A 13,792-nucleotide genomic window follows, 5' to 3' on the forward strand; every position below is an offset into this window, starting at 1 on the left:
CTCCCTCCCTGCAGCCTTTATCTGAGCAAGTATCTTAGCACAGAATGTTCTGGTTGGTGTTTTTTGTACGTAAATCTTTATTCCAATTGCAGTAGCTTTGATAGGAAAAACAGGGCCCATTTCGTCACACTTTTACCTTAATCAAATGTCTCTCGTGCCAAAGCTGTCTATGTTTCTAATTTGCCCTATTTGGATTGGATTTTGGGGCGGCAGGCCGTGGGACAGGGAGAGTTACAGATGAATGAATACCGCCATTTGCTTTTTTTGTCAGAGGGACAATTTGGGCCTGTTCTTACACAAACTAGATAGGCATTTTACCCTGGGGGGAAGGGGAAGGGTAGGAAAGCAAAATTTCCATTTCAGCTAAGTGCCCTAAAGGGGGAAAGTTTTTTTGCCTTTGTGGAAAATACAAAAAACAAAACAAAATACAGACAAATAAAAGTTGCCCGGGAAGGTAGCAGCTGGAGAATGGGTAGAGCCCTGCTCCAGGCTGTGCCCTGGAGTCCCTGTCATCTCCAGCTATCTGTAAGACACTCCTGATACAGTCAGTGATAATGAGCACATCCCCGGGCTTCAAAAAAAACAAAACGAAGCAAAAAAAGGAAACTACCCAGGGTGTTGGATCTCTTGGAAGCCTGGGGATCCTGATGCTGGTGAAGATGACACATCTTCCTCCTCTTTCTGCTCGTGCTCCCTGCCCTCACACCCCTCTGCTCCCCTGTCTCTCCCTCTTGTTAGTGTCCTCTGTCAGGGAGGAGCAGAGGGGCGTGTTCCCTTCTGGCTTGGCCCACCTCTCCTCCACCCCTTTCCCGGTTATTTGTGTTGGTTCTCACTCATCTTTGTCTTTTCTCCCCACACCATCTTCTCTGCAGTTCCCATGACCCCATCCACCTTTGGTCACTTGTGGAAGTCACCCAATTAGGAATTAAAAAGTTAGTTTCAGGCCGGCCTCTGGTTCCTCTGATTCTAGGCCGATGTTGGGGCCATTGGAAGTGGCTGTGGGGCCGTGAATGGGTGACAAGAGTGTTGGAGGCCTTCATGTTTTTTGGGGTAATGGAGTCTTTCTGCAGGAAGCCACTGGGGGATAAATTGAGGGCCAGCCATTAGAACTAAGGCAATCTTAACATGAAATCAGATCTACCGTGACAGGCCTCCTGAGATTATTTCGTTACAACTCTTCCAGGGAGCTTTTCAGCAAACAGCAGATCTCCCCCTAAAAAAATGAGCCAGGCTTACGGGTCTTTGGTGCAAGTCTCCTCCTATCTATCTGGTGAGTCCCTGCAGGACCCAGCCTGGGCCCCTCTGAGGTCAGAGGCAGCCCTGCGCCCTGCGGCGGGGATCTGCCTTCTGATGAGGCTCCACAGATTTCCCCGAATGAGGCAATCAAGGCTCGGGAATCCGGGCTGTGGGGTGGATGATCCAAGGATTAGGTAGCTTTGGCTCTGGAATGCAGAACAAAGTTGCAATCCAGCAGACTTCCCTTCCTAATTATACCCGGCTTAGGCTAATTTAATCTGAACCCGGTTAGCCTTCCCTGAAGTGTGGCAAGCCTGGTTGGGGGGCGATGGGAGAGTGAGGGTTACAGGTGGGTCTGAGGGAAAGCCAGGGGGTGCTGTGTACCTTTCTCCCTGCAGCCTCCATCCCAAGGCTTGCAGATGGTCACCCTGGGCAAAATGACTAGAGGGCCGGCACACAGGCTGCTTCCAAAAATTTAATAAATAATGGTTCTTTAAAACTGTATAAACTATAAATTACCATGCAGTCCTTATAATTTAAAATAATTTACAGGTTGAGGTAGGGAGGGGCACCGGAGAGTGTGGAGGGGGGAGCTGGGAGAGGTTGAGGGCTGTCGGGCTGGTCAGGATCTCCTCCCAGCTTTCCTGCTGAGCACACACACGCAGGCCGTGTCGATCCGGATGAACCGCCAGGCTGCCTGCTTGCCATCCATGGTCAGCGCCTTGACGAAGGTGTGGGTCGTGGTACAATATGAGTTCCAGTGCTTCGAGTCGATGCCCCGGCATCCGCTGTCGACGGGATTGGGGTCCCGGCACTTGGTCTCAAAAAAGTACTGTTTGAATACACTGTTGTTGATGTTCACCTCTCCCAACACCATCACCTCCTTGCCCTTGATGTCCGTGGCGGTGGCCTTGTCCCCCACCCACACGCTGACGCTGTCGCACACGGAGAACTCCCCCCGGTGGAAGACAGGGTGGGACGACGACCGCTTGCTCCTGTGAGTCCTGTTGAAGGGGGCGGCCCCGCCGGCCTCCAAGTCCAGACGCTGAGCGTCCGCGGCCGCAGGTGGGGGCTGGGTGCTAAACAGCACGCGGGGTGAACGCAGGCGCCGCTTTTTAAACAGTTCGGGGTCCACGGTGATCTTGCGGGTCTGCCCTGCCACCCTGGCGGCTATCGCAGCTGCCGGGCCGCTGTGGGCTCTGCGGAGGGCTGTGTCAAGGGAGTGCTGAAGGTTAGTCCAGTGGGCTTGGGGGATGGCGTGTCCTGCTGGGACATTGCTCTGGGTGTGCGCTTCTGCCTGGACGCCGATCCAAAGAGCTGTGATCAGAGTGTAGAACAACATGGACATTACGCTGTGCACCTGGAATGAAACAGAAGTGAGGATTATTCCACCGAGCACTGGGTGTGGGGCAAGGGCAGTTTCTGGGTCCCTCGGAGTTGACCTCCCAAGAGGATGACGAGGAGGTTTCTCCTGGTCGCTAAAAGCAAGGAGACCCTGGAATTGACCATTCAAACTGAGACGCTTCTGAGAGTGAAGGGCGGTGCTACAACAGTTACACTGGGATGACAGGCTTAAACAGGGCTGGCTCCGACAACCTGGGTGTCTGGGCACCCCATCTACAGGGTGCACTTTCCCAGGAAGGGACGGAACCCCTGAAATTCTGCCCAGTGGTGTGGTATGAACTCGGCAGTGCTGGTTACAGAATTCTTTGAGTTCTGTGCCTGGGCAGGCGGTATGTGTGCACCTGTGTGAAACAGGATGGCTGGGGGGTGAGTCTGACACCTCTCCCAGTGCTGTCTCCTGCCCAACGGCTTGACTCCCCTGGGAAGGCAGTGGGCAGGGCTGCTGGGGACTTGTCTTGAAGCCTCAGCACTGAACACACCCTCTTCAGACAGTAGCACCGGGTCAGCTCTGAGATCTGGTGACTGAAAACCCACGAAGCACCATGTTTGGCAGAAAAAGTGAACATAACTCTGGGACCATCTTAGCCAGTCTATTCAGCCACCAGCCATCTATTCACGTCTATAAATGTGATACTGATAATGGTTTCTCTTGGCGTGAGTGATGTTTTTCAGCCTTTCAAATGCATTCGCTTCTAGTTTCTTATTAGTCTGTGAGTTAGGTTAGGATTTATCGTCTCTCTTTCATATGCAAGGAAAGTGATCCACAGAAATTAACTAACAGGCCTACAGCTGCAAACAAAAACTGGACCAGAAGTAGAATCCAAACATGACCCCTTACTAAGCCAGTCTACCCTTCCATCCTTCCTTCCTCCCCGACTTTCTCCTTCATTCTTACGTGCGTCTTTTTAAAAATTATTTGATCTTAAGTGAGAGTAGACCAAATGGCATAAGTCATCTGCCCCCACAAGGCACTGCCAGCCCCTCTTAAGCATGTGCCAGATAGGGCTCTGCACTGCACCGTGCTGCTTCCCCACCAGCAGCCACCCCCAAGCCAACTAGCTGTGAGACTAGCTCTGTTCTTGAGCTCACTTTCGGTGAGCTCCTGTGCACACCTGTACGTGTGTACCAGCCATCACTGGTAGGGTTAGAGGCATCTAACAAAGCTTCCCCAGATCTTCCTGGTAGGGTTAGAGGCATCCTCTAGAGAGGGTGTTAAACTTCCAATTTGATCCCTCTCCCTCTCTCTCCCCACAGGTCATTCTGCTCCCTGCCTGCTCTTCCAGCCTGGCATGGGTACCACTTCCTCCTTGAGGTCTGCTCAGATCACCCCAGCGAAAAGCCATCTCTTCCTGTTCTCAGCTTCAGAAGTGTGTGTGTGTGTGTGTGTGTGTATGTGTGTGTGTCTGTGTGTGTCTCTCTGTGTGTGTATGTGTGTGTATGTGTGTGTGTGTGTGTGTGTGTGTGTGTGTGTGTGTGTGTGTTCTCTCCTACTAAATCAGTGTAGTGGAAAGAACTCTGCTCTGTATCTGGAGTTAGGAAATCTTGTTTGGATTCCTAGCCCTGATACTTGTTAGCAGAGGAAAGTCACTTAATCCTCCTGAGCCCTCGTTTCCTCATTGATAAAAAGCAGGCAATAAACACTATTTCACAGGGTTGTTGTTAGGATTAAACAGGTGCTCACACACCTATTTAATTCTGAGTCATTCCAATGTCCTGCGGTCAAGGACTTTTTTTTCTTCCATTGTATTGCTGCTAATTCACTCTCAAAGCACACTCCATACACATCTTTTCCTAGCACATAGGTTTACCTCTGTCAGGCTTCTTCTCAAGACTAATATTTGAGCCTGTCTCGCCACTGGCCGCAAGGTCCCGGAGGGCAGAGCCTGTCTCATCCACCTGCGCACTAGTCACTCCACCCCTTGTCTCCCATGGCGGTTTGTGCATAACCCTGCGGCCTCTCTGCATGCTGTGGATAATCGTTTACACGTCTGTCTCCCTGAGAGCACTTTGGAAGCGGTGCAATATGAATTTACGGGGGCCATGTGCAGTGCCTGGCATGTAGTAGGTCCTCAAACTCTGTAAAGAAAATGAACGAGAGAGTGAATGGGTATGGCCAGAGCAGCTCACCATCTGCCTTCTTTCCACCATGATGCCTGGTTTCTTTTGGATTTTGTGCCTGTGACTACATGCTGCATTCCTAATCTGTTTTAAAGTGATGCATTCTTCTCTGTAATGTGCTTCTATTCAGCTGGAAATAGACAGCTCTTTGGTGCGATACCAAGAATAAAACCACCAAATTCTTTTCTCTCTGGTTACTTGGGAAGATGTTTGTGTTTGCTCCAGTTCTGCAGCCAGCCATGCAAAGGAAGCAGTGACACATCTGACTTTCCGACCATCACTGGTTGTGCTGGCTAATGGTCCTGCAGATAAGTGTCCAGCTGACTAGTCAATTGGCAGCTAATTCAAGCCCTTTGCTTTTGCTCCTTTTCTTGTTTCATTTCTTTCTGCCTCTCAGTACACATTATCTCTCATCAGGTAGATGAAGGGAGAAGAAATGAAATGGAAATTCATCCCTTTATATCCATGTTAGTAACACTTAGAATTTGGATAGGGAAATGACTAAAAGATTAAAATGTAGGGTTTTGATGGTAATAAGGGACATACTGCTCCCTATTTCCAATTACCAGAGGTTCCCACCTCATTCTGGAGTCCCCTCTTTGGTGAGCTCATCCTCTTCTAAGGAGTCAACTGAAGTTTCTGTGCAGTTGATGCCAATGCCAGGATCTCTGGTCCAACTCCTCTTCTGAAAGCCCGTTCTGAATCCCCAGCTTCCTGATGGGCACCTCCCCACGGATGCTGACATTTTAAATGCAAGACATCCAGAACAAAAATCTTTGTTCTCATAATCCTCACTAGGATTCTCCCCTTCCTCCTCTTTACTCAGCAGAAGCTGCCCCATTTGGAGCCACCTGACGATTTATGAATTAGTTCCACAGCTACTGTCTCTTGTGAGCATCTCTCCCCATCCTCCTAAACATGTTTCTCTGCATTTCCTTTTTCTGTTACTGGAGCCACCATTCCTTCATTCACCAGCTCCAAGCCTCAACTCACGACTGGACTCTTCTCTTTCCTCTTTGACCTCCATCCAGCCCTTTTTGTCTGCTTCAGTAGCATCTTTTTTTTTTATTATTTGTATTTAAAAAAATTTTTATTGGAGTATAGTTGGTTTACAATGTTGTGTTAGTTTCAGGTGTACAGCAAAGTGAATCAGTTATACATATAGCCACTCTTTTCTTTTTTTTTTAGTAGTATCTCTTGAAACTATACTTTCTAGTCTCACCTCTATGTTTCTAGTCTCACCTCTATGTTCCTGGTTCAGGTCATGGAACAGTCTCCCAGCTGATGTCCTGTGCCCTCATCTGTCTTCTCCCAATGCCTACCATCTCTGGCTGCCCCATTTAACTTCTTAAAGAAGTGCTCTGATCATATCACCCTGCTCAAAGGATCCAGTGGTGAGTGGTTGTCTAGTATGCCACTAGGTTGCTCAGCCTGGCAGACAGACCCTGCTCTCCTTCTACTCCCTTCACATATTTTGCATTCCAGGCAAACAGAATTCCTCAGAGGCAGTGCTTCCCCCCTGTTGCCCTTGGTTCAAACTCTTTTGTGCCAGGCATTCTTCCCTCTGTCCCTCCCTGTGTCTTTTCTGCTCTCCACCTCCGCTGGTTAGAGTCCTTCCTGTTGGCTTTAATACCCACCTTAATAGCCGCCTCCACTGGGGAGCTTTTCCTATTTCCAAAGAGATCAGTTCTCTCCCTTCTCCATCTCTAAAAGCATTTCCTTAATGCTCTTTTTTTTTTTTTAAGATTGAGATATAGTAATATATATGTTTATTTATTAATGTATAAAATAGTAAGGTCTGGAAGCATAACTAATAATTACCTTGATTTCGATATAGTGATGAGCATGGATTTTTTGCTATGAAGTGATAAAAAATATCTCTTTTTTGTTTTACATCTTTATTGGAGTATAATTGCTTTACAGTGGTGTGTTAGTTTCTGCTTTATAACAAAGTGAATCAGTTATACATATACATATGTTCCATATCTCTTCCTTCTTGCAACTCCTTCCCTCCCACCCTCCCTATCCCACCCCTCCAGGCAGTCACAAAGCACAAAGCTGATCTCCCTGTGCTATGCGGCTGCTTCCCATTAGCTATCTATTTTATGTTTGGTAGTGTATATATGTCCATGCCTCTCTCTCACTTTGTCACAGCTTACCCTTCCCCCTCCCCATATCCTCAAGTCCATTCTCTAGTAGGTCTGTGTCTTTATTCCCGTCTTACCCCTAGGTTCTTCATGACATTTTTTTTTCCCTTAGGTTCCATATATATGTGTTAGCATACGGTATTTGTCTTTCTCTTTCTGACTTACTTCACTCTGTAAGACAGACTCTAGGTCCATCCACCTCTTAATGCTCTTTTATGGCAACGTATTCTCCTCTTATCCTCCCCCCTAGAGGGTAAAGTCCCTGGAGGCAGAAACGCATCCTGTCCATCTTTGTCGTGTGCACGTGACCTAGCCCTCGCAGAGAGCTCCACCTCTTAAGAGTCAGTGAGTGTGTAAACAAGTCTCCTTCTGTGTCCCTTAATTTCTCCATCTGAGTGGTGAAGTTTAAGGTGTCTTCCAACTCTGACACTCTTTGGGTTTAAGCAAGTATAAAATTTTCTGTCCTGCCTAGAACTCTGCTGGTTCTACTCAACTGACTACACAGAATTCTTAAAGCCTAATGTGCTACTCCTCATTGCACTGTCCAGATAACCTGTGGTACCTGGTGGCATTTGATCACAGTGGAGGTTTGCATCGTGGAGAGATTGTTTTATTATTTCATTGAGATTTTAAAATGTTGCAAATATATCTCTCATTTGGGTCTTAGAGTAAAAGGTTTTTTTTTTAAATCGACTTACTCATAACAGAATGCCCCTAAAATCTTTAAAAAAAAAAAGTCTTTGGTTTAAAAATCATGAGTGGATAAGAAAGAAAAGAAAAATTAGTGTGTTTTCTATTCTAGTAATTGAAAGCACAAAGCACTGTCTACAAAAGAACATTCTCTCCTTGACGTGAACCAGGGGAGGAGTTTTATTTATTTTTTAAAACAACCTTTGAAGCCTTTCTTCTGAAGAGATGACAGTCCTCGCTGGGGCTTCACTAAGCAGAGACCTGTGAGCGGAATGATTAGCTGGGGAAGATGCAGTTAGGAGCTCACATGATGGAACATGTTCTGTTTAACGTGTGAATGTTCTGTGTTTGTTCTGCTCCCACCAGAATGGAAGATAAATGACTAAAAGTTGAGGGACCCGTCAGGGGCCTTTTATCCATCTACTCAAGGTCCGCCCAGCTTTCTTCACCCTCTCCCAGGCCGAAGGTACATTCTGTGGCTTTCCAGTGGTTCACACACTCCAGTAATAAGAGGAGTTTCCTGCACCAGGTGAATGATTTCACACAGGTTCTGGCCTCACCTGAATAGGTGATGAAGCTGCTGGGCAGAGCTAAACAACTGGTCCACCTCTGTGGCCAGGACAGCTGATGGCGCTGGGGGGCTCGGCGACCATGCCTTTGGAGGTGCATTGTAGAGGGAGAGAGAGAATTCCTACCTTCGCGGGAGGAGGGTCGAGAGAGAGCTGTTAGTGATTTTCAGGCTAGAGATTAGATCAGCGAACCAGGGTCACTAAGCGTTAGTAGAAGAGGAAATCCTCATGACTGAGGAAATCCAGCCTCCTCCTCCATCTCACTCGCCACATTACGAGTGCGGGTCAGGAATCGTTTCTTGTTTTACACTTGGCCTCCACTTGCAACGTAAACTGGCTGCTGTCTTCAGCCTGGGACTCAGTTGGGTGTTGGGGCCTGCGTGGAGTGAGCTTCCCAGGGAGAAATCCCTGAGGCTGCAGCGCAGAAAGGCACTGACAGAATAAACTCCAGCTCCTCTGCAAGTATCTCCCAGGCTGAATTTATTATGGGGAAGCATGAACTGGAAGGGACGTCAGAGTTGATCAAGGGCAGAGGTTCAGTGCATTAGAGTCACCTGGAGGGCTTGTTAAACCACAGACTGCCAAGCCCACCCCCAGAGTTTCTGATTCAGTAGGTCTGGGGTGGGGCCCGAAAATCTGCATTTCCCACAAGTTCCCAGGTGATACTGATGCTGCTGGTTTGGACACCACATTTTGAGAACCACTCATCGAGTCCAGTCCTTGAACCTTAGAGAGGAGAGAAATGGGCCTTGGAGAGGCTCAGCGACCTGGGGTTATGCAGCTAGTGAGTGGCAGGCTCTGCATGTGGGCGCTTGGCATTGCTCAGCCTCAGCTGCTCTAGAGGCGATAGGCCTGAGGCCACACACGGACTGTAATTGATGGGCCCTGGGCTGCGTTTACTCAACCTCCAACGTCAAAATGAAAATTCTGTTCAACAGGTTGTGAGTTTTACCATCCTGAAGCCATAAATCCAGATTCCAGGGAATAGTTGGACATTTAATTGTTTTATATCTTGTTTATCGGGTTTCTAGACATCATGCAGACTTGATCCAAAAGCACTTAAAATGCCCACGATAGAAACATGCAGCCAGAAAGCACTAGCAGGTACAGGCACCTGTGGATTTATTCTCTACTCCAGGATGGAATGGAAACAGAATCTACTGGTCTGAATCCTTAGAGACACATCTTAAAATGAATGAGGAGAGATCATAATTACATCACGATCAATTTAATTGTCTCATTACCCATCACAACAAACCTAGCAGGTGGGTCTTATTCTTCCCATTTTAAGGAAGAGGAAACAGAGACGGTAATAGTAAATAACTTGACCACAGGCAGAAGCCTGGTGGAAGTGGAACTCACCCCTGTCTTCAGACCTGGAGCTCTCCCCACCCTCCACTCCACGGCCAAGGGCATGAAGAGTGATCAGGGACCTTCAATCTCATAAGATCACCTGCTCAGACAGACCAGGAGCTGTGTGGAGGGTCTGACTGGCACTGTCTATTTGAGACCCTGTGTTCTGTTCCTTCAGAGGTGTGTGGCTCAGACTCTTATCGTGTCCTTGGAAGCCATGGGGCCAGCCTGAGAGCATGGGCGATGTCCTCTCCAGATGAGCTAGGAGGGCCACATGTGCTGGGTCACTAGGAGCCACCCGGGTCCCTGCTGATTGACAGCTGGCACTGATGCCCCATCCTCAGCCTGGGGCTCATTTCCAGTTGTCCTGGCAGCTCTAGAGCTAGGAATCTTGGTGAGACAGATGCCTCTCGGGTGCTTACCTCAGTGTGGCCAGGACAGAAAGCTGCTCCCTTGGAAAAGCTGTTATTGGGCCCAGACGCTGAGCTGAGCTTGGGTCCAGCATGCCATCCAGCCCCTTGGACTGCACGACCCCGGGCCAGGACTCTGTGAGAGGAGAGAGCTGGCATTAGATCGGCTCTTTACTACGTTCTCTAGCGGACGGGTAGCTGTGTCCCAAGCAGGAGGGGAGGGAGGGGCCAACACAACAAACCCTGTTTTCTTTCTTTCTTTTTTTAAAAAATTAATTAATTAATTTACTTATTTTGGTTGCATTGGGTCTTTGTTGCTGCGCGCGGGCTTTCTCTAGTTGTGGCAAGCGGGGGCTACTCTTTGTTGTGGTGCATGGGCTTCTTACTGCGGTGGCTTCTCTTGTTGCAGAGCACGGGCTCTAGGCACGCGAGCTCAGTAGTTGTGGCACGTGGGCTCAGTAGTTGTGGCTCGTGGGCTCTAGAGCACAGGCTCAGTAGTTGTGGCGCATGGGCTTAGTTGCTCCGTGGCATGTGGGATCTTCCCGGGCCAGGGCTTGAATCCATGTCCCCTGCATTGGCAGGTGGATTCTTAACCACTGCGCCACCAGGGATGTCCCAAACCCTGTTTTCTTGAGTGTTGGGACTTTACCAGCATCAGGACCAAAGGAGAAGACAGAGCTCAGCTACCAAAATTGCCAGGGGCCTGAACTTGCACAGACCTGCGGCAGCACCTGCCTCTCACTCTTGTGCCAGAGCTCTTGGTTTCTGCCTGGACACAGCCTATGGCTGATCTTACACGCAGTGTCGGTGCTTCTAGTCCCACATCAGAGTCCTGCTCTAGCAGGCCCCTAATCCAGGATTGAAATGGAATTATTCTGTACATTATACCCACAGATACAGTAGACCCAACTCTGGACCAGCATAACTAAGGTAAATTACTCAGAAGAAAAAGTCCTGACAATTGAGAACACGTTGGTGTTTTGATGAGAATCTAGAACAAGTCATGGTGGCAAAGAAGGCAACCTGACCACTTGATAGATAACAGAGAGCTGTTACAGAACTAGGACGCCAATCTCAGAGTTCAGATTTTAGGAAAGTCACATTTTACGAATCAGGAGCTAGGGAGCTGATGCAATGAGCTGATGCAAAAGTTCTATTCAATTTTAGGTTGTAGTTCCTAGAAGCAATGGTAGGTGTCCGTTCTTTTACTTCTATATGTATATAGAAGTATATGTAGGTGTTTCATTCATTCATTCAACAACATTTCCTGAGCACGTATTTCTACTATGTGCCAAGTACTATCCTAGGTGCTAGGGACCCAGCAGTGAATAAGATCAACAAGGTCTCTGCTTTTGTGGAGTTTATAGTCTTGTGTGAATAAACATCTTCAGATTCTTTACATGCCCTGCAGGTAAGCAGGGTATGAGGATAGAGGGTGATAGCAGGGTGTAGTGAGGGGCCATTGTAGACAGGGTGCTCAGTGGAGAGTTCTCCGAGGAAGTGGCCTTCAAGTTGACATCTGCAGGATGAGAAGGAATGGGGGAGAGAGCATTCCAGGCAGAAGGAACAGCAAGTGCAAAGGCTCTGGGGTAGAAACAAGTCAAAGATGCTGAGCATGTAGGGGAGAGACCAAAGAAATGAGTTGGAGAGGTAGAAAGATGTAGGGAGGAACTATGGTTTTACCCTATGGGCAGTGGGAAGGGAGTGGAAGGCTTTAAGCTAGAGGGTTACGTGACATTTTTTGTGAATGAATGAATGAATGGTTATGTCTATTGCAGAACTTGTCATAGGGTGGGGTAGCTCTCCCACCAAAAAGGTTGTAGAATGACATTTTTATCCTTCCTGTCTAGATTGTCTTTTCAACTCCCAAACCCCTTTTCCCATCATGCCTCTTCCCAGTGGGGGGCTACCCCCACCCCCCATCTTCCTGCAACACCCCCTTTCATCTTGTGCTATGGAAGCAAATGTCAGTGAAGCCACCATGGCCCCCAAGTCCCTGATCACACAGAGGAGCTGGAGGACAAGGAAGTAGAAAGGACCTTGGGTGGTTTTCCTGCTGTTAGAAGTTATGAAATTAAGGACTGAGATGTTACTATTCCTCTTTCTGACCCACTTTACTCAGAATATCATTTTTCCTCTAGGAGTACCAGAAAAACCTACACGTACTCAACTGGGGCTCAGGCCTAGAGATGAACACTTACTCAAACACCCTAAAAAAAGTTAGATTCCGTAGCAAAGACCATTTTCAGGCTCCCTCAGGGTTGGATTGAGCACAGGAGAGGGAGGATAGCAGGTTCCCCACAGCAAGAGGTGAGTATTCTAGGGTCTTGTTGCATCACTCATGGGAAGAGGATCTGGTCCACAAACCCTTCAGCTGGGTGTTTGGACAAACCTGACTGATCACCAGATTGGAATCTACAGAGCTGTGTCCTGGCCCATTTTGCTCTCATTTGTGGGTAAGTTGCCAAGTATCTTTAAACATCTCTGAGGCTTCTGCGTAGAATGAGGAACCAGCAGGGATGATAGCTAAGGTCTCCTCCAGCTCTGATCGCCTGTGATTCTATGGGCATTAGTGTTTCCAGCCTGCATCCTTACTGAGTGCTTAAGGAATGCTTTCCTGCCTGTCCAAACACTGGAATTTATTTATTTCATTAATTAAACACTAAACTTGGAGGCGCTGCACCAGCCACTGTGCTAAGTGCTAGGGAAGCAAAGAAGAATGAGACACAGCTCAACTTCCAAGAGCAAGTAAGCTAGAGGTAAGGAAAGCAAACACATGAATAGCATTTAAAGCACAATATGTTAAGTATGATAGATATCTGACATGATATGGAAAACATAGTGGAGGGAGGAGTTTGTTTTATTTGGCCAGATTAGCCAGAGACATATGTTCATAGAGGAAGGAACATTTGAGCAGGGCTCTTAAGGATGAATAGGAGAGCATCAGGGAAAAAGGGAAAGGCATCACAGAGCCCCAGAAGTCCAACATGGCTTAAGAGGGAGTCTTGGGGGAGGGTGAGAAAGGTTTGTGATGGGCCTTATACAGTAGCAGGTACTTAGGAGCTTGCAGAGCTCACTGCTGTGACATATCTGCTGACTGTACCTTCCTATGTGACACAAAAGGCCTACACTTTAATCTTTGGGACAATCAGGGAAGTAGGAGCGACTCTCTTTGAAAATATTCTATATATTCCACTGTAAGGCAGGGTGGCCTCCAATCCAGCTGATTAGAAGGAGAGAGAATGTCGATCTAAATCAAACATTCCACAACTCCTAGGCAGACCTGCCTTCTTGGAGGATCAGCTCTAGACCGACCACAGAGGGTTCCCTGGCCATATATCTGCAACCTCTGGGCCAAGCCACTTTTGCATGCCAGGGTCTCCTGCCAACCACATCTAGATGCCTGATTGCTATACTTGAGATCCTGTGTCTTTGGCCTTCTCTTGTTCAGTGTAGGTACAGGTAGTTTACTACTGGAGAGAGCAATTTCCGGCCCAGAATCCTAAAACACTAAGTGATTTTCATAGATATTGTTGTCATTGATTTTAGTCTTATGCTAGTGGAGGTTGGGGCTCTGAAATTAAATCCGATTTAAATATTACCAATTTCTAATGCAAAGATATTAGGAACAAACAACCCAAATGCGTATCTATTCTTAAACTCAGGTGGTAACCACTTAGACAGTTTTCACACTTTTATAAAAGCATGGAAATAAATCTCAGGACAATGTCCTATTCCTTCTTACAGGGCACGAAAGAATGCTATTGAAATCTGGTGTACCCCTTCTAGACCAGGACAATGCTGGCCTGTCCTGGGTCTCAGGCTTTAAAGCAGTATTTCTCAAAGTGAGGTCTACCATAGTACT

General features: G+C 47.7%; 1 protein-coding gene across 1 annotated transcript; it reads right to left on the reverse strand.

Annotated features, from left to right (window-relative positions):
- Nucleotides 1-1,698: 1,698 nt before the first annotated feature.
- Nucleotides 1,699-10,059, reverse strand: NGF (nerve growth factor). Its single transcript, XM_024764943.1, has 2 exons — nucleotides 9,940-10,059; nucleotides 1,699-2,596 (listed from the first exon to the last, which is right to left on the reverse strand). The coding sequence occupies exon 2, from the start codon at nucleotides 2,582-2,584 to the stop codon at nucleotides 1,859-1,861; it is 726 nt and encodes a 241-aa protein (XP_024620711.1). The 5' UTR covers nucleotides 2,585-2,596; nucleotides 9,940-10,059; the 3' UTR covers nucleotides 1,699-1,858.
- Nucleotides 10,060-13,792: the final 3,733 nt, after the last annotated feature.

This window comes from Neophocaena asiaeorientalis, unplaced genomic scaffold, assembly GCF_003031525.2.
Source record: "Neophocaena asiaeorientalis asiaeorientalis breed wild unplaced genomic scaffold, Neophocaena_asiaeorientalis_V1.1 scaffold62, whole genome shotgun sequence".
NCBI classification, from domain to species: Eukaryota; Metazoa; Chordata; class Mammalia; order Artiodactyla; family Phocoenidae; genus Neophocaena; species Neophocaena asiaeorientalis.

Coding starts and splice junctions, on each gene's coding strand:
- NGF (XM_024764943.1), bottom strand. CDS start 2,584: ATGTCCATGTTGTTCTACACTCTGATCACAGCTCTTTGGATCGGCGTC.